The 19,897-nt window shown below is 39.7% G+C and overlaps 1 protein-coding gene across 1 annotated transcript in view; it reads left to right on the forward strand.

Annotated features, from left to right (window-relative positions):
* B3GALNT2 (beta-1,3-N-acetylgalactosaminyltransferase 2) overlaps positions 1-19,897 on the forward strand; it is a 63,134-nt gene that overhangs the window by 13,435 nt on the left and 29,802 nt on the right. The window contains exons 3-5 of the mRNA XM_068981650.1: positions 5,860-5,960; positions 10,372-10,565; positions 18,756-18,851. Of these exons, the coding sequence (XP_068837751.1) occupies positions 5,860-5,960; positions 10,372-10,565; positions 18,756-18,851 (391 nt within the window). The remainder of the gene's footprint in view (positions 1-5,859; positions 5,961-10,371; positions 10,566-18,755; positions 18,852-19,897) is intronic.

Below are 19,897 nucleotides of genomic sequence, written 5' to 3' on the forward strand. Positions count from 1 at the left end.
AGCCAAAAGATAGTTGGAGAGGCGTATATCCCATATTCAGTGGTTCACATACCTAGTTTTTATAGATACCTAGTTTGGTTGGTTTGTTTGCTTTTTGTTTGTTGGCTTTTATTTATAAGAATAGTCCTTAAAAGGTTCTGTTCCAGAGTAGTTTTCTACTAGATGAGTTTGTGTCTAAATATGCTTTTGACTGACTTCACAGAGCTACACTGAGTTTATTTCTGTTCCGCAGTGGGTTTTAGTTGTGTGTGGTCTACGATTTGTATAGTTAGCCGTCCTCTTTTTTTCGCAGCCACCCTTCCAGACTTGAGCTTTGATAGCACGTCACATGTTGTGGTTTTTTTAAATTTCATTTTATAGTGGAGTACAGTTGCTTTATCTGTTTTCTTAAATACTTGTTTGGCTGTTGGGTCTTAGTTGCATTGCGCGGGATCTTTTGTTGCAGTGTGCAGATTCTTGCGTTGTGGCACACAGGCTTAGTTTAGTTGCCCCATGGCGTGTGGGATCTTAGTTCCCCAACCAGGCATCGAACCTGAGTGTCTTCCAATGCAAGGCAGATTCTTGGACCACTGGACCGTCAGGGAAGTACCAGCATGTCATGTGTTGGCATTAGATGGTTCAGTTATTGGTTAGGAGCCCAGGGTCTTAGTCTTCTCAGGAAAAGCAGCCTCTGAAGATTATGCAGTGAGGGGCTAGTGAAAGAGAGGCAGAGAAGTGTGGACTTCTAGTTGTGTGAAGATTCTTCTGTGCTTGTGTGAAGTCACCGAGAAGCAGAGAAGGCCCTCAGGATCGTGTACAGCTGGCATGCTTGTGACTAAGTAGCTATACAAGGGAACTGTGGTTGTGAGTTTTCTCATCACCAGTAGTGAAATTTATAAATTTCCTATCTTACTCATAGCAGCTTCCATTCCTTTTCAAGACAGGTTTCTCTAGTTCATGATCGAAATGATAGAAGGGCCTCGGAATCATCACTGCTATAGAACCACCTTGAAAACCTGATTGCCTTTCCCAGCTCAGAAAATAATGACCCCTCTCTCCCAGTTGCTCAGACCAAAAATTTTGGTGTTTGTCTTGTGAATGGAGGAGTAAGTCGCCCTTGTGGGGTCTTGAAGGATCATTGCAACACAGCAGTGGAAATTACACTGGGAATTTCCTGAGGCATGGGAAATTAAAGGATTTATTACGCTCACAGGTCTAAGAGAGAGAGGTCCACACCCTAGTGTAGGGGACCAAGTAGGAGGAGCATCCAGGGGACGGACTCACCCAAGCAGGTGGGGAGCCAAGAGAGAGGGAAGACCCAACAGCAGGGGCCTTTATTTGGGGTCAGAGTGGAAAGTACAAGTGAAAGGTGTGAGGGCATTTCATTACTGTGTTTGAATGTCACTAGGTCACTCTTGGGGTAGGGGATGGCAAGAGGGCAAACTTGTGGCAGGACCAACCTCGTCACCCAAGTGTACCTGGTCATCTGGGTAGGATACTGGATGCTCACAGCCTGTTGGGGGGAATGTCAAAGCATCAGAAAAATAGGTTTTTGCAATTCATAGTACAGTGTTCTCTTTATCCACATCCAGTCTGCTAGCGTGTCTTCTCAGTGTTTCCTTTCCGTCAGATCTGGAATCCAGCCTCTCCCCACCTGCACCGCTACCATCAGAACTCCACACTGGTTCAGGCCACCATCACCCCTCACCTAGATTATTGCAGGAGCCTCTGTATCTGCTTCCGCCTTTGATCCCTTATAGTTTATTTTCCATACTGTTGCTAGAGTGACCCTTTTAAAAACAGTCAAATTGTGCCAATTTTCTGCTCATACACCTCCACTAACTTCTCTTCTTGCTCAGAGTGAAGTCCCGGGTCTTTATTGTGGCCTTACCTGCGTCTGCTCCCCCTGCGCTGGCCACCGTATTATCTGGAACACCTTAAATGTGCTCCTGCCTCAGGGCCTTTGCACTTGCCATTCCCTGCCTGTGCCGCTCTTCCGCTGCATGTCCTCCTGGCTCACTTCCTCACTGTCTTCAGGCCTCTGCCTGGAGACCACCTTAGCAGGCAGTGCCATGTTAAATAGTACCGTTTCAACTCTGTCTTCACTTACTGCATTATTGTTTTTTATGATATGTATCACAAGCTAGCATGTTTATTATACTTAGTTGAACATTTACAAATTTTGTCTTTCCCCACTAGACTATGTTTTATGAGCATAGGGGCTTCAGCCTTTTTCACTGGTGTATTTCCAGCACCTGGAACCTAACTTGGCAGAGTAAGACACTCAACAACTATTGAGGGGATGATTGAGAGCTGCATATAATGAATAGAATTAACATTCAGGCTCTCATCAATAGTTTATTTGCTATCATAGCATTAGGGCTTTAAATTAAGTAAGCTTGATGATTTGTTTTATTAAAATGATGGGATATCTATATAAAAATAGATATTAGCTAAATACTTTTTCCTGGGGCAGAGTAATTTTGTGGACCTAGTAAGACTAAGGCAGCTTAAATTCGGTAAATATCTGCAATAATTTAACACATTTGTTCATTTCTGTTTATACTTTTATTCTAAACAGCTATATTCTAGTTTGTAAAAAAGTATTCTGGCATAATTGGCTGTTAGTAAAAGAAAGCCTTTGCATTTCTGTGGTTATGGCTTACTTTCAAGTCTTGTATTTCACTGAAGGAGCCAGACTCCACATACATTTCAAGGACCCTATTTAATTAAAAACCTTTGTAGTGAAGCTGTAAGTTGTCAATTTCTCGAGAGTTTATTATCCTGTGTGCAGGCGGTATGCTATGTATAGATAAATCCAGTACAGCCTGAGTCTTTATGGGGGCTTGGAGTTTAGTAGAAGGAAATAGATGTAGCAGTGTAATAAAATGTTATGTGTGCTGTGATATAAGTAAATGTAGAATAAATAGCTTGGAGTGTTTGGGAGACTCCATACATTTCTGTGTAGTTCTGTAAGGCTGACGTGCAGAGATTATGGAGGAGGGGGTGTATGTGTTTGTGAATGAGTGTGAGAGAGAGCACTAGGGAGGGAAAGAGAGGCAAAGAGAGTGAAAATCATGTAAAAAGGAAAGGAGGGAGGGCTTATAACTGTGAGAGGTAGGCAGGAACCAGACAGTGTGTTGAGAGTTCAGGGGGGTGGGTGAGACCCATTTAGACAAGGACTGCTAAGGGCTGAGCTAAAGTGGTGACTTTTTAAGAAAATAAGGCTATTGAATGGAGAAAGAGAAAGAAAATGCTAGGATAATTGCTAGCTTTCTAACTTGGAGAATAATGAAATCATCCATCGAGACAAAAAGTACTAGATGAGAAGAGCAGGTTTCATGAGAAAGGTGCTCAGTTGTAGATCTGTTGAGTTTGAAGTACCTGCAGTCCGCGGTGTGATGTTAAATGTTTATCTACTGGCTATCTGAAGAAAAGCATGCTTATTTATATGTATATGTTTGTTATAAACTTTATTGATACAAAGGCTGTATAGCATATAATTGACAGAAATTAATGTTTATAAAAGTCTCTGACTTCATATAGCCAGTTGATTCTGAGTGTTTTCATCATTTGCCAGACTTTTGTATCTATAACCAGCTTGTGGCTGCAGTTGACAAGAGTATAATTCTGACATGAATATTTAAAGTGTAAAACTAAAATGACAGCTATGCTATGTGCCAGAACTCTGAGTCAGTGAAGTGAGTGATCTCTTTGCTGAATCAGATCATAGGTTTTGAACAATGGAAGAATATTTCCTCAATTTTTTATACTATTCACTGTGGAATGGCCACAAGTTTTTTGTGTGTGTGGGGTTGTTTTTTTTTTTTTTCCTTTTAAGGGTTTTTATTTTATTTTGGAGGATAAGATGGTTGGATGACACCAACTCGATGGACATGAGTTTGAGCAAGCTCCAGGAGTTGGTGATGGACAGGGAAGCCTGGTGTGCTTTAGTCCATGGGGTTGCAAAGAGCTGGACACGACTGAGCAACTGAACTGAACTGAATCTTTATTGGGAGACTAGTTGATTTACAATGTAGTATTACTTTCTGCTATACAGCAAAGTGAATCAGTTATACGTGTATCCACAAGTTTTAAGTTTAATCTGAATTACTAACATTTTCTCCATCACTTTATGTCTGGACAGTCAACGGAACAATAAATCTAACCTTTATTTGTAGTGCTTGCTAGTTTCCATGGTGTAAGTATTACCACTGTGGCCAATTTCAAGCTATATATGTCTCTAGACACAGACTTGGGGAAGATCAGCAGTGGCACAGCATCGTAAAATCGCCACCACACAGAGACAGCAGATACATATAACCTCAGGAGCAGAGATGATAGCAAAACAATTAAGACGTGATGAATCTGAGCATTGGTTTCATTTGTTCTTAATATAATGCATTTAATTGTAAGTTTACATAATTTAATTTTTAATAAAATCTGTGCTTAATAACCCTCTCACAAAATTCTTGAAAATGTTATAGTCGGCCCTCGTGGCACAACGGGAGCAGGCTGTAGCACACAGCTGTTTGTGGGCCGTCTAGCTGAAAATGTAGGATGAATTTGTGAATCTTTTCCTTAGAAGATTGGTCCAAGCTAGAGATGCTAATTCAGGAATCACTCCCAGGCTGGTTAAAGCCTTAATTATTGTCCAGGGAGGAACTTCCCTGGTGGTCCAATGATTAAGACTTTATGCTTCCACTGCAGAGGGCTTGGGTTTGATCCCTGGTCAGGGAATTAAGATCCCAAATGCTGTGTGATGAGGCCAGAAAAAAATGTCCAAGGAGAGCAAGGGAAAAGAGTGAGCTGAGTGAGAAACGATCCAAGGGCAAAGTCCAGGGGTGATGTCCACTCAGGGACAGGCTGGGCTGGGAGAGCTGGGAGCCACCGAGCAGGGCCACGTGAAAAAGGAAGAGAGCTTTCTAAGGAGACCTGCGCTGTCCAGGCCCAGAAAAGCCACGTAGGGAAGGCTAAGGAGTGTTGATCAAGCAGCGGATCGCTAGTTATGTTTGTAGTAGACATCTCTGTGGGCGTGGTGGGTACTGAAACGAAAATTTTTGTGGTATAAAATGAGAAGGGAAAACCAGAGGCTGCAATTTTAGTTGTTCCCTTACAGGACTTCACTGTAAAGGAAAGAAAGGATGGGGACAAGGAGGGAAGGACAGTGGATAAAAATTAATGTCAGGACTTCATTATATTTATTATGTGTTGGGAAGGGGCCGTGGGTTACAGGTGGCTAGTGAAGCAAAATCTCGAAGAGGAGAAGTCCTCCCCTGGGATAGAAAGACTGCTTTTTATTATTATTATTTTTTTACTTATTTATTGGCTGTGCTGGGTCTTTGTTGCTGCACGTGGGCTTTCTCTAGTTGTGGTGAACAGGAGCTAATTTCTAGTTGTGGTGCACAGGCGTCTCCTTGCATTGGCTTCTCTTGTTGCAACTCATGTGGGATCTTCCTGGACCAGGGATCGAACCCATGTTCCCTGCCCTGGCCGAGAAAGGCTACTCTTGAGTAAAAGGAACACTTTCTAAAAGAGAAGGAAGTGAGTGAAGAGGTTTACCGATAGAGACAAGTTTTTAGGTGTGGGCATGAGAAGCTGGCTTTACCATAGTTTGCAGTTAAATGGCCTGAGCACCTGCTGCTGGCCAGGCTTGCTCTAATATAGTCCTGTGGTAGATGGCTTCCACGTCAGTCACTTGGCAGTTAGCGACTTCTGGTTTGCCTGTTGCCCCTTTTTGCTAGACCAAAAGAATAAAGTTAGAATTAATCCTGATAAGTACTCGTTGTCTCAAAGTAAAAGCTCTGAATTGGGCATGAAGAAACATGCATGTGCGAGGTGAAGATCAGTAACTCATGTTAATGCCAACCCATCTCTCAGTGTCCTTGTGAAGTTCATAATAGGTGCTCATGGCTGCAATGTGCCCGTGGAGGACAGGGAAGATCCTTATTCCTGCAAACTACTCAACATCACGAATCCAGGTAAGTCTTTTCCTCAGCCCGACCACTGCCGTGTACAATGGTCGTCCCTTACCCACGGGAGATACATTCCAAGACCTCCGCCCAGCCCATGGATGCCTGAAATCTTGCATAGAACCGAATCCTATGTATACTGTTTTTCCCTGTTCATCCATAGCTGTGATACAGTTTAATTTATAAATTAGGCACAGAAAGAGATTAACAACAGTAAGTAGTAACAGAACAGTTATAACAGCATACTATAATAAAAGTTATGTGAGTATGATCTCTCAGAGTATCTTACTGTACAAATTTAATGCTTTTTCCATATAACTAAGCACTTATCATACATGGCCAAAATTTCGGCAGTTTGAATTGTGCCAGCAAAATTAAGACAAATTTCTTTTTTCCTCCTTCACAGTTTCACAGATACGCTATTGTTCTTATGGTAGATCTTAGCAACTTCAACTGTGATTTTTTTTTCTTCCCTTATTCAGTGGAGAGCTTTCACTTTTTCACCTAAAGGAAGCACTTTCTGGCTTCCGTTTGGCACATATGAGTTGCCAGCATCACTGCTCATGCCTTTGGAGGCCTTATTGACATAAAATAAAGGTCACTTGAACACCAGCACTGCAATGTGTGAATGGTTGACCAGATAACCCAGGCAGCTGCTGAGCGCCTAATGGGTGGGAGGTGCTGGACAAGGATTAGTCATGTACCAGGCAGGACCAAGCTGGATGGCTCGAAATTTCATCATGCTGCTCAGAAGGGCCCGCAGTTTAAAACTTATGAATTATTTCTGGAATTTTTCATTTAATGTGTTTGGACCATAGTTAAATGTAGATAACTGAAAACTTGGGAAAGTGGAACTGCAGTTAAGGGGCGGGGGAACTACTGTACAAATTTGATTTTAAGGAAGAGTTGTTGAGATGAATAGTATGGCAGTCTATTTTTGGCAAAATAAAATCAAACTTTAATCGAAATTTATCTTTCATCCTTTCTGACAGGCTAACCACTTTGCACATCTGTGAAGATTCCTTATGAACATATATATGATTTTAGGATCCAGGAGAGTTTATTTTTCAGTATGGTTCCCACGCACCTGGAAATTCCTTGTGTGTAGATAAATCCTGAGTTAGTAAAGTTTAAACTTAACAGAAAACTGCTAATTTCACCAGCCTGTTGATTTATAATAGCCTTGATACAGATCTTATGAATCACCTTTCTCTAAGAACTATTGCCTAAGGTGCAAAAGAAATAGTAATCAAATAAAAACGCAATAATTTTCTTTTTTTTCCTTACAGTTAAAAATTTGTGGGAGCTCTGATGAGATTAAAGACAGGTGGTCCTAATTAGGCTCTCTGTGTTGCCAGGGAAACAATTTTAGGAAGGTGATAACTTTATACCTTTATTTATTAGCATTTCCTCTTATGTTCAGCTCTGGTTCTGAGGGAGGTTAAACTTCCCCACATCTTGAATCTACTGGTTATGACTTCAGGTGTTTTAAGACCTGTCACGTGTGCACGTTGCCTGTGTAGGCAGCAGCAGAGTAATGGTTAGGAGTACGGCTCTGTAGTCAGGCTTCCTGGCTTTAAATCTGCTGCTAAGTCACGTCAGTCGTGTCCGACTCTGTGTAACCCCATAGACGGCAGCCCACCAGGCTCCCCCGTCCCTGGGATTCTCCAGGCAAGAACACTGGAGTAGGTTGCCATTTCCTTCTCCAGTGCATGAAAGTGAAAAGTGAAAGTGAAGTCGATCAGTTGTGTCCAACTCTTACGACCCTGTGGACTGCAGCCCACCAGGCTCCTCTGTCCATGGGATTTTCCAGGCAAGAGTATTGGAGTGGGGTGCCATTGCCTTCTCCGGCTGTGCCATTTCCTAGCTGTATGACCCTCAAACAGTTATTTACCACTTGCAACCTCAGTGTCGTGATCTGTAAACTGGAAGTAAAAGTATTATACTTACCCCATCAGGACGGACATGAGGATGAAGTAAGTTGATACATAGGAAGTATTTAGTTCTGGGATATGTTCAGTGTTTAATACTGTTACTTTTTAAAAACCCACCTTTTTATAAAATTGGCTTGTAATCAGCTTTTTAAATAAATTGGACCATATTTTCAGGTCTGTATTGTAAAACAGATGTTTCTTCCTTAGGATGTCTATGAATTTAGTTAACATTGTAAATAAAGTTTTATGTATAATTGTGTTTTTCTGGGGAGAGGGTTCTTTAACATTCACTGAGATCCCAAAGGGACTGTGAACGTAAAAAAATATTGTATTACTGATAATGTTAGAGAACAGATTATGTTTGAAATTCAAATCCAGGCCAAGCCAAATTTAAAGAAAACTTTAGCCAGACTTTCTATTATTTTAAGTGCTATTATTCATTAATGGTAAAGGAGTGGAGATTTTCATTAACAGAAAGTTTTCATGTATATAATATTTAGGTTACCAATTTGTAAAAATAGGTTTAGCTACTGACTCGATGAACGTGAGTCTGAGTGAACTCCGGGGGTTGGTGATGGACAGGGAGGCCTGGCGTGCTGCGATTCATGGGGTCGCAAAGAGTCAGACATGACTGAGCGACTGAACTGAACTGAAATTAGTATTTAGAATCTAATTTTATCGCTTTAATTTAAATGGCATTTAGATTTATCTCAGTACCTTAAGGTCATCATGAACATTAATCATCATGATACCCTGGATGTATAGAAGTTTGATTAATAGGATTATCAGAGCAGCAGGCTATCTTCTGTCCAGGTGGCTTGAAGTTCAAGGTACATTTGTTTTAGATAGAAAATAATTTTTCTAGATAGTTATAATTTTATTTACACATTCCCATTTATAAAATAGATACATATTGTCAGTATTAATAAGATTACATTTTATTTTCAGATACACAGAAATTCTGTTTTCTTCCCACACTCTAGCGGATCATTTGGGTAAGTGTGGGAAGAAAACAATTTCTGTGTATCTGAAAATAAAACGTAATATTTATTAATATTGAATGTTATTAATATTGACCCAATATGTGTATATTTTATAAATATATGATGTTATAATCTTTAATAGATGTGCTTCACTTTGGATATCCTATTTACTGAAAATATTAAAGAGAAAAAATTTTGTTATTTTCCAGGATATTTGGAGTCTAGACTGTTTGGCCAGTGCTTGCCCCAACCCATGACAAAATCTATATGCTCCTTTTTTCCTGCCTGCTCATGTTTGCAAGTGGGTAGGAGCCAACAGTTCTATTTAGTCATATTTTATTGAGCAACTACTAAGCGTAAGATAGCACGCTAGGAACTCTAAGGTAGGGATCCAAATGATCCTCTGGAGTGTGGGAAGGAAACAGAATTTCTGCTTATCTGAAAATAAAATGTAACCTTAATTAATATTGAATACATTGACAATGTGTGTATATTTTATAAATATGAGTATGTTTGCAAATTTTTTTAACTAATGGGACCTGCATCAGGGACTGTGTGACCTGCAGAGTTGGAAAATCATAGCCCTAAAACATACAAAGAATGTAGAATAATCTTTTAAAATGTTTTTAGATTATTTCTCAAGCTGGCATTGATATTTTCAGCCATATTAACTGTTTCATGTAGTCTGTCCTGATTAATTTATGGTAGCTGAGAAAGTTATCCCCAAAGGCCTGCTTTTGTCATTGATTAGACTCGGGGGGAATAGAAAGAGCACTGAATCTGAAGTCAGTAGATACGGGTTTGATTTCTGCTCTCTCACTTTCTGTGACCTTAATCAGATACATCTCTGGAGCTTATTTTCTGACTCTGTAAACTGGAGATAATGCCACAACCACATAGGGTAGTTGTAAAGATTAAATCTGATGGTGTGTGGCACATAGTACGTGATCAGAAATGCTGTGCTTAATGTGTTTATCTTTGTCAATACTACATGGCTAGAGTTTTTCAGTGCTATTTGAATTGATTTCAGTTACTTTTGTACAGTGATAACTGCCTGACATCACAAAAATTGCTCAATGCGCAGTAGGATTTTTGGAATTTGCAGAGCAAGACTAAACATACTCATTATTTATGACTGCAGTTAGTACTGTTTTTAATATCCCCATTTATCTAACCTTTCCCCATTTATCCAATCTTTAAGTTTAATATTCCCCTATAGTGTTCATACATACAGAGGCACATAGGCATATGCAAAAGTTTATTAAAAGTACCTGTAATAATTATTTTGCTAAGATGTGGCCAAAAATTTTGTTCTTAAATAATACGTTTTTTTTTTTTTTCTGAAAGCAGTGGTATTTCTGAAGCACTTTAAAAATGTATTACCATTTGTGAAAGAATTATTTTAACAAATCTAGATTTTGCTATCAAGCGTACTTCATATTGGTAAAGTAAAAGATTGTGTTTGATTGTGTAAAACGCCTTTTCTCATTATTACTTCCTTAGTTCTGAATCAGGAGATTGAAGCATTCAGTCTTTCGGAAGACACTTCATCAGGGCTCTCTGAGGACCGAGTTGTCAGCGTGAGCTTCCGGGTTCTCTATCCAATCGTTATTACGAGTCTCGGAGTGTTTTACGACGCCGGTGATGTGGGTTTCCAGAGGAACATCACTGTCAAGCTTTATCAGGCAGAACAGGAGGTATGCACTGCTTCGTACACGCTTTTCCCCATTTTTATTTTTCAAAATCACCAGCTTTTTCCTTGTGGCAGCGCGTAGGTTGGGAGACTTCCACCTGTCTTCCCTGATGATTAGACACATTGTAGTGTAATGTATTATAATGCTGGTTTGAGAAGACACTACTGATGAATAAACATGCTATACCCAGGAAAGGAGGAGTTGGACCAGATTAGAAATTTCCAGCCTAAAATCCCTGAAAGCCTAAGGAATTTAAAAAGCTGTTGATGAGTATTACATATTTGGGACTCGTAGGTGTAAGCAAGTATGATTGTCTCTTCTTTCCAACCCTAAAAGTCTGTCACCATAATACAGGCTAACAGATACATCAGATCTTCTTTATAATAAGAGCATAGAGGAAATAAAAGTTTAAAACAGCTGGGGTTACTGTTTCTGATATTTGAGGAAACCCATTTGTTTCCTCAAATTTGTTGAGAGTTTGTCTGAAGGAGTGTAGCAAGGCATTGTATTTGAAAAGATCTGTCCCTGGATTTTAAGCTATAGAAATCTTAAAAGAATTATACAGTGAGTGCCATATATCCGGAGAAGGAAGTAGCAACCCACTCCAGTACTCTTCCCTGGAAAATCCCATGGACGGAGGAGCCTGGTAGGCTACAGTCCATGGAGTCACAGAGTCGGACACGACTGAGCAACTTCACTTCACTCACTTCATACTTTCTCCCTGGAGGAGGAAATGGCACCCCACTCCAGTATGCTTGCCTGGAGAATCCCAGGGACGGGGGAGCCTGGCGGGCCATGGTCCATGGGGTCGCAGAGAGTCAGACATGACTGAAGTAACTAAGCACGCATGCACGCCATATATCCACCAAGTAAATTCTACAGTAGTTAACGTTTTGCTCTATTTGCTTTATGACATCCATAGTCATTGATCAAACTATCTTTTAAAAAATACGTATATTTTAGGGACTTTCCTAAAAAGTTGTGGTCTAGTTGTTAAGACCGTGTACTTCCAATTCAGGGCACACAGGTTTCGTTCCTGGTCGGGTAACTAAGATCCCACATGCTGCACAGCACAGCCAAAATGAAAAAATGTGTTTTAGATTCACTCGCAGGCTTCAATAATATTTCAGCCCTGAACACTTCAGTGTGCTTATCATTAACTAGATTTTAATATTTGTTTCTGGTTTAAAAAAATCAGAGTGTAATGTGCGTGAACTACAGAAGCCTGTGTAATCCAGGCTCCTGACACCCTGCCCCATTCCCTAGAGGCAATCACTGGTCTCATTTTCTTTCAACCATGGGCCAGTGTTGCCTTTTGTAGAAGTTCATTTATAAATAGAAGCATATGCTAAGCACTCTTTGGAGTAAGGCTTCTTTTATTCAACGTGATGTTTTTGAAACTCATCCATGTTGTTGTATGTATCAGCAGATTTTTCCTTTTCCTTCTTTTAATTGCTAAGTTGTATTCCAACAATACATAGTATTTATCTGTTCTGTTGATGGGCAAAGGGTTTTTCCCCTTTTTTCTTTTATTGTGGTTGAGTTACATTTATTAACTTTGCAGTATTAAAGCAACTTGATATTCTTCTTGATCATGAAGTATTAATTCTTTTTATATATGGCTGGAAATTGTGTTTCTTATGGGTAGCATATAGTTAGGTATTCCTTTTTATCTAGTCTGAGAATCCCTGCTATTTACAAGGGCTATTTTTTCCATTTATACTTAAGGCAATTACTAAAGTGGTTGGATTTCAGTTTTTCTTTTTGCTATTTGTTTTCTATTTATCCTGTGTTTTTTGTTTCTCTTTTCTTCCTTTTCTACCTCTTTTGGGTTGAGTATTTTTTAGAATTCCATTTTAATATTTCTATTTTCCTTTTAGCTACAGCTCTTTCTATTATTATTTTGTGTCAGTCTGGTTGACATAAGAATTACAATGCATGTCCTGAACTTTTTCAGTCTTCTTTAGCATTGTACCCCTTCCTGTAAAATACAAGAACCTTGCAACTATATAATTCCATTTACTGTCCCCATCTTGTTATGATTGTCATATGCCTTATATCTATGTGTGCTATAAATCCCACAACACAGTATTATAATTTTTGCTCAAAACAGCTAAACGTATATTAGAGGAAAAAGTCGTCTTGGCTACTTTAAAGACTTTCTCTTTATACATACTTGGTTTTGTGCCATTTGGCTGTGTTATATCTTGGTGTGGTTTTTCTTTTGTGTGTTCTGCTCAGGGTTTGCCAAGTTTCTTCAACCTGTAAATTTATGTCTTTTAACAAATTTATAGAACTTTTAGCTGTTTTTCCTAGAGAAAATTTTTTCCCAGCCCCATTTCTGTCCATTCCTTCTGGGATTTCAGTTACGTATAGTTTCTTTTTCTCTAAAATATCCCATTTTTCTAAGTTTCCTGTTTTTCTAAATTCATTTTGAACATATTATTTCTGTGGCTTTGACCTAGATTATAATGACAGCTTTAAAATCCTGTCTGCTATACTAAATTTGAGTCATCTTGGCGTGTCTTTGTTGATTATCATCTTTTCTCTTGCATACAGTAACATTTTCCTGTTTTATTTTACATTGAGTAACTTTGGATTGTATCCTAGATACTGTGAAAATTCATTGTAGGATTGTGGATCCTGTTGTAGTCTTTGAGGCGAGTTGCTTTTGTTTTTTGTGTTTTTTTAATATAAGTTTATTTTAATTGGGGGCTAATTACTTTACAATATTGTATTGGTTTTGCCATACATTAACATGAATCCACCACGGGTGTACACGTGTTCCCCATCCTGAACCCCCCTCCCAGCCCCTTCCCCATACCATCCCACTGGGTCATCCCAGTGCACCAGCCCTGAGCACCCTGTATCATGCATCGAACCTAGACTGGTGATTCATTTCACATATGATATTATACTTGTTTCCATGCCATTCTCCCAAATCATCTCACCCTCGCCCTCTCTCACAGAGTCCAAAAGACTGTTCTATACATCTGTGTCTCTTTTGCTGTCTTGCATACAGGATTATCATTACCATCTTTCTAAATTCCATATGTATGCATTAGTATACTGTATTGGTGTTTTTCTTTCTGGCTTACTTCACTCTGCATAATAGGCTCCAGTTCCATCCACCTCATTAGAACTGATTCAAATGTATTCTTTTTAATGGCTGAGTAATACTCCATTTTGTATATGTACCACAGCTTTCTTATCCATTTGTCTGCTGATGGACATCTAGGTTGTTTCCAAGTCCTGGCTATTATAAACAGTGCTGTGATGAACATTGGGGTACACGTATCTCTTTCAGTTCTGGTTTCCTCAGTGTGTATGCCCAGCAGTGGGATTTCTGGGTCATATGGCAGTTCTATTTCCAGTTTTTTAAGGAATCTCCACACTCTTCTCCATAGTGGCTGTACTAGTTTGCATTCCAACCAACAGTGTAAGAGGGTTCCCTTTTCTCCACACCCTCTCCAGCATTTATTGCTTGTAGACTTTTGGATCACAGCCATTCTGACTGGTGTGAAATGGTACCTCATTGTGGTTTTGATTTGATTTCTCTGATAGTGAGTGATGTTGAGCATCTTTTCATGTGTTTGTTAGCCATCTGTATGTCTTCTTTGGAGAAATGTCTGTTTAGTTCTTTGGCCCATTTTTTGAATGGGTTGTTTATTTTTCTGGAATTGAGCTACAGGAGTTGCTTGTATATTTTTGAGATTAATTCTTTGTCAGTTGTTTCATTTGCTATTATTTTCTCCCATTCTGAAGGCTGTCTTTTCACCTTGCTTATAGTTTCCTTTGTTGTGCAGAAGCTTTTAATTTTAATTAGATCCCATTTGTTTATTTTTGCTTTTATTTCCAGTATTCTGGGAGGTGGGTCATAGAGGATCCTGCTGTGATGTATGTCGGAGAGTGTTTTGCCTATATTCTCCTCTAGGAGTTTTATTATAGTTTCTGGTCTTACGTTTAGGTCTTTAATCCATTTTGAGTTTATTTTTGTGTATGGTGTTATAAAGTGTTCTAGTTTCATTCTTTTACGACTGGCTGACCAGTTTTCCCAGCACCACTTGTTAGAGATTGTCTTTTCTCCATTGTATATTCTTGCCTCCTTTGTCGAAGATAAGGTGTCCATAGGTGTGTGGATTTATCTCTGGGCTTTCTATTTTGTTCCATTGATCTATATTTCTGTCTTTGTGCCAGTACCATACTGTCTTGATGACTGTGGCTTTGTAGTAGAGCCTGAAGTCAGGCAGGTTGATTCCTCCAGTTCCATTCTTCTTTCTCAAGATTGCTTTGGCTATTCGAGGTTTTTTTTGTATTTCCATACAAATTGTGAAATTATTTGTTCTAGCTCTGTGAAAAATACCATTGGTAGCTTGTTAGGGATTGCATTGAATCTATAGATTGCTTTGGGTAGTATACTCATTTTCACTATATTGATTCTTCTGATCCATGAACATGGTATATTTCTCCATCTATTAGTGTCCTCTTTGATTTTTTTCACCTTTGTTTTATAGTTTTCTATATATAGGTCTTTAGTTTCTTTAGGTAGATATATTCCTAAGTATTTTATTCTTTTTGTTGCAATGGTGAATGGAATTGTTTCCTTAATTTCTCTATTTTCTCATTATTAGTGTATAGGAATGCAAGGGATTTCTGAGTGTTGATTTTATATCCTGCAACTTTACTATATTCATTGATTAGCTCTAGTAATTTTCTGGTGGAGTCTTTAGGGTTTTTTATGTAGAGGATCATGTCATCTGCAAACAGTGAAAGTTTTACTTCTTCTTTTCCAATTTGGATTCCTTTTATTTCTTTTTCTGCTCTGATTGCTGTGGCCAAAACTTCCAAAACTATGTTGAATAGTAGCAGTGAGAGTGGGCACCCTTGTCTTGTTCCTGACTTTAGGGGAAGTGCTTTCAATTTTTCACCATTGAGGATAATGTTTGCTGTAGGTTTGTCATATATAGCTTTTATTATGTTGAGGTATGTTCCTTCTATTCCTGCTTTCTGGAGAGTTTTTATCATGAATGGATGTTGAGTTTTGTCAAAGGCTTTCTCTGCATCTATTGAGATAATCATATGGCTTTTATTTTTCATTTTATTAATGTGGTATATTACAATGATTTGCAGATATTGAAGAATCCTTGCATCCCTGGGATAAAGCCCACTTGGTCATGGTGTATGATCTTTTAAATGTGTTGTTGGATTCTGATTGCTAGAATTTTGTTAAGGATTTTTGCATCTATGTTCATCAGTGCTGTTGGGCTGTAGTTTTCTTTTTTTGTGGCATCTTTGTCAGGTTTTGGTATTAGGGTGATGGTGGCCTCATAGAATGAGTTTGGAAGTTTACCTTCCTCTGCAATTTTCTGGAAGAGTTTGAGTAGGATAGGTGTTAGCTCTTCTCTAAATTTTTGGTAGAATTCAGCTGTGAAGCCGTCTAGACCTGGGCTTTTGTTTGCTGGAAGATTTCTGATTACAGTTTCAATTTCTGTGCTTGTGATGGGTCTGTTAAGATTTTCTATTTCTTCCTGGTTCAGTTTTGGAAAGTTGTACTTTTCTAAGAATATGTCTGTTTCTTCCATGTTGTCCATTTTATTGGCATATAACTGCTGATAGTAGTCTCTTATGATCCTTTGTATTTCTGTGTTGTCTGATGTGATCTCTCCATTTTCATTTCTAATTTTATTGATTTTTCTCCCTTTGTTTCTTGATGAGTCTGGCTAATGGTTTGTCAATTTTATTTATCCTTTTAAAGGACCAGCTTTTGGCTTTGTTGATTTTTGCTATGGTCTCTTTTGTTTCTCTTGTTTGTTTCTTTTAGCCGTCAGTTAAATTGCTGGGCATAGACACTGAACCCTGTCTCCCTTGCGATGAGCAGCAGCTGAAGTCTCCAGTGTGTTCTCTTGGGCTTAGATGGGCTGCTCGGATTCTGCTTCAAATGTGTATTTCTTGACTTAGCCGCAGACTAGGACAGAGCTCATAGGAAGGGTTGAGAACTCTGTGACCCTTCCCTCTCTGGGTTTTTCTTCCTCAGTTGTTAGCCAGTGTGTTTGCCTCTACTCTGTCTTCTGATTTGGAACCGGAAATACTGCAGTTCTTACTCCAGACTTTTAGTTGCCCCATGAGGTATGCCTCAGACAAAGAGCCATTAAAAAAAAAATAGGGGAAGCAGATCCAGTGACTTTCTCACCTGGGTATAGCTTTTCCTCCGGTGTGTGTCCTTTGTGTATGTTCCAGTTCAGTTCAGTTAGTTCAGTTCAGTCGCTCAGTCGTGTCCGACTCTTTGCGACGCCATGCATCGCAGCACGCCAGGCCTCCCTGTCCATCACCAACTCCCAGAGTTCACTCAGACTCAGGTCCATCGAGTCCGTGATGCCATCCAGCCATCTCATCCTCTGTCGTCCCCTTCTCCTCCTGCCCCCAATCCCTCCCAGCATCAGTCTTTTCCAGTGAGTCAATTCTTCGCATGAGGTGGCCAAAGTACTGGAGTTTCAGCTTCAGCATCATTCCTTCCAAAAAAATCCCAGGGTTGATCTGCTTCAGAATGGACTGGTTGGATCTCTTTGCAGTCCAAGGGACTCTCAAGAGTCTTCTCCAACACCACAGTTCAAACGCATCCATTCTTCGGCGCTCAGCCTTCTTCACAGTCCAACTCTCACATCCATACATGACCACAGGAAAAACCATAGCCTTGACTAGACGGACCTTCGTCGGCAAAGTAATGTCTCTGCTTTTGAATATGCTATCTAGGTTGGTCATAACTTTTCTTCCAAAGAGTAAGCGTCTTTTAATTTTAGGCATGTTTAAAAATGGTTTTGTGTTAAGGTTGATTGTTATTAACAGATACAATGTCAGAGTCACCAATAAACACACAGATCAAATTAATATTAAATTTTTTGTTTGTCATATCCCTTTATCCTCTAAAGAACTTGTTCAGTTTGCAAATGTGCTTAATGACATAAAAATAAGAGAGGGAGCAAATCTTAGTGACATTCCAGCTATTATGATTCTAGGGAAAAGAGCTTTATTACTTAAGTATAGGAGTTCATATATTATTGTGGTTAAAGGTTGTGTTGATACTGAAGCTCAAATAGGTAACAGCAAGGGTGGTACTCTGAATTTCACTGTCAACCTTACCTAGAAATTAGGATCAATCTTGAATTTTTTTCATGATTAATTGTCTTAGTATATGTAGTGGGTTTTTTTTTTTTAAGCTTCTTTTATTTCTTTATCTATTTGGCTGCACCAGGCCTTAGTTGCAGTCTGTGGGATCTAATTCCCTGATCAGGGACCAGACCTGAGCCCCCTGCTCTGGGAGCATGGAGTCGGAGCCACTGAACCACCAGGGAAGTCCCTATAGTCTTTTTGAGCTATCACTCAAGTAGTTTGATTCAGATGTACAATATTTTTATCATGTTGATTTATTTATTTTTTTTTTACCCAAGGAGAGGTTACTCTTTGTCCTCAAGGAAGGTCTGATCTCAGGTGGATTGCAGTGAGTTCACAGGTAGTCACAGTGTATAAAGTATTACCACTGCATTACCATAGACCACTGTCGATGAAAGAAATACACGTAATTCACTTAAACTCCCTTCATTCTGAACTTCTGCATGGTCTTGATAGCTTTAACAGAAGTATCTCCCGTAGCAAATTGGTATCTAAGAATAGCTATGAGAATAAGGAGATGTTCTTGCCTAAAACAAAAAGGAAGGACCCAAAGAAAACAATAGTCATAATGAGAATCAGTCTTTTTTTAATGTTCCCATTTTTGTTTCTGTTTGTTCTTCTAAAGGTACTTTTTGAAGGGTGATTCCTGAGTACCTTTGTTCTATGTAGAAGTCTGTGATCTTTCAGTTTATTCTTAACCCTTTGGGGTTAAGTAACTAAGTTTGCTTAACTTAACACCTTACACTTCCCTTAATGCTCCTCATTTCAAGGTATTGTTTTTATTTTTTTAAAGTTATGTGGATTATATTTAGTGTTTTAGAACTACATGACAGCCTTGGTGATCTTAAGTGGCTTTACTTAATAACCATGATTGCCCTGGAAAGCCCAAATGATGCCTCAACCACAGTACAACAATGTTAGTAGCCACTGTTGGGGCCCCTGAGAATTTAGAATGTCAGCTGTGTGAAAACTTGCTGCATCTGATGGGAAGTATTTCTTCTTGTCTTTTCCCCACCCAATCTGTAGGAGGCCCTCTTTGTTGCTCGCTTCAGTCCTCCGAGCTGTGGTGTGCAGGTGAACAAGCTGTGGTACAAGCCTGTGGAGCAATTCATCTTACCCGAGGTACTACAACGAAGAGACCCTGGTCTTGATGTGGGCCATTCTCGCCCTGGAGGTGTGCTTCCGGGGGCAGGCATTTGATATTCTCCTGCCAGGACAGCTCTCCAGAGTGACAGATGACAGTACAGCAGGGGTGTACTAAGCTGTAGCCTTCTGCACTCCTCCCACCAGAGAGCGTCATGGTGCCCCAAAGGTTCCCAACCACACTTTGAAAAGCATTGCATGTTACCATGGTTTCTTCAGTGGAGTAGGGCACTGCGTGAGTAGGTGTGGTTGTTAGAAAGACACTGTTACTGTTTGAGTACATCAGATAGTTGCTTATCTAAACAACAAGGAGGTGGAGGGAAGTGCGGACAGGCTAATGCCAAAGAGGTGGGTCACATTCCAAGATAAATTAAACTTCTCCAGGTTGTGGAAGATGTTTGAAACCTTGCTGCCAAGGGCCTCATCAGCCCTGGAGTTAAGCCCATATGTGGTGTATCACATCGTGTGTCACACAGTTAGACATGAACAGCCATTACTTGTCAGCCTCCCCCTTTCCAGGCAATTCCAGCCTGTCTGAGTACCTTTCTGAGCAGAGTATTTTGGACCCGCTGTGCAGGGCTCAGTTTGCCAGTCCTCTCTGGCAGACACCATCAGTCGACTTTGGCGTTCACCCAGGGACACCAAAGCTGAGTTAAGATGTGGAAGCTAGATGATTGGCCAGCCCTGCTGGCTAACCAGGAAGCCTCTTCCTGCCACTGGTCACGTGGGTGATGTTCACACTTGGGCAACAACAAAGTCACACATTTGATCACGTGCTGTGGATCTTTGGAGCTGAGTACAGGTAGTCAGCTGTGTATGTTAATTCCATGACGGTCAAAGTGAGCCCCTTTATTTCACCTATATGTGAACTTCTGTTGAAAAACATGTAAAGAAGAACAAAACTGAAACAGAAAAAATTTCCAAGTTCTCGGTGTTACAAAAAAGACTGTAGTGAGCATCTTTACACTCTCTTTGGGGTACCCAACTGGTTGTTTTCTTAGGATGAATTATGGGTTCAAATTTCT

Source organism: Capricornis sumatraensis, chromosome 10 (genome assembly GCF_032405125.1).
Source record: "Capricornis sumatraensis isolate serow.1 chromosome 10, serow.2, whole genome shotgun sequence".
Taxonomy (NCBI): Eukaryota; Metazoa; Chordata; class Mammalia; order Artiodactyla; family Bovidae; genus Capricornis; species Capricornis sumatraensis.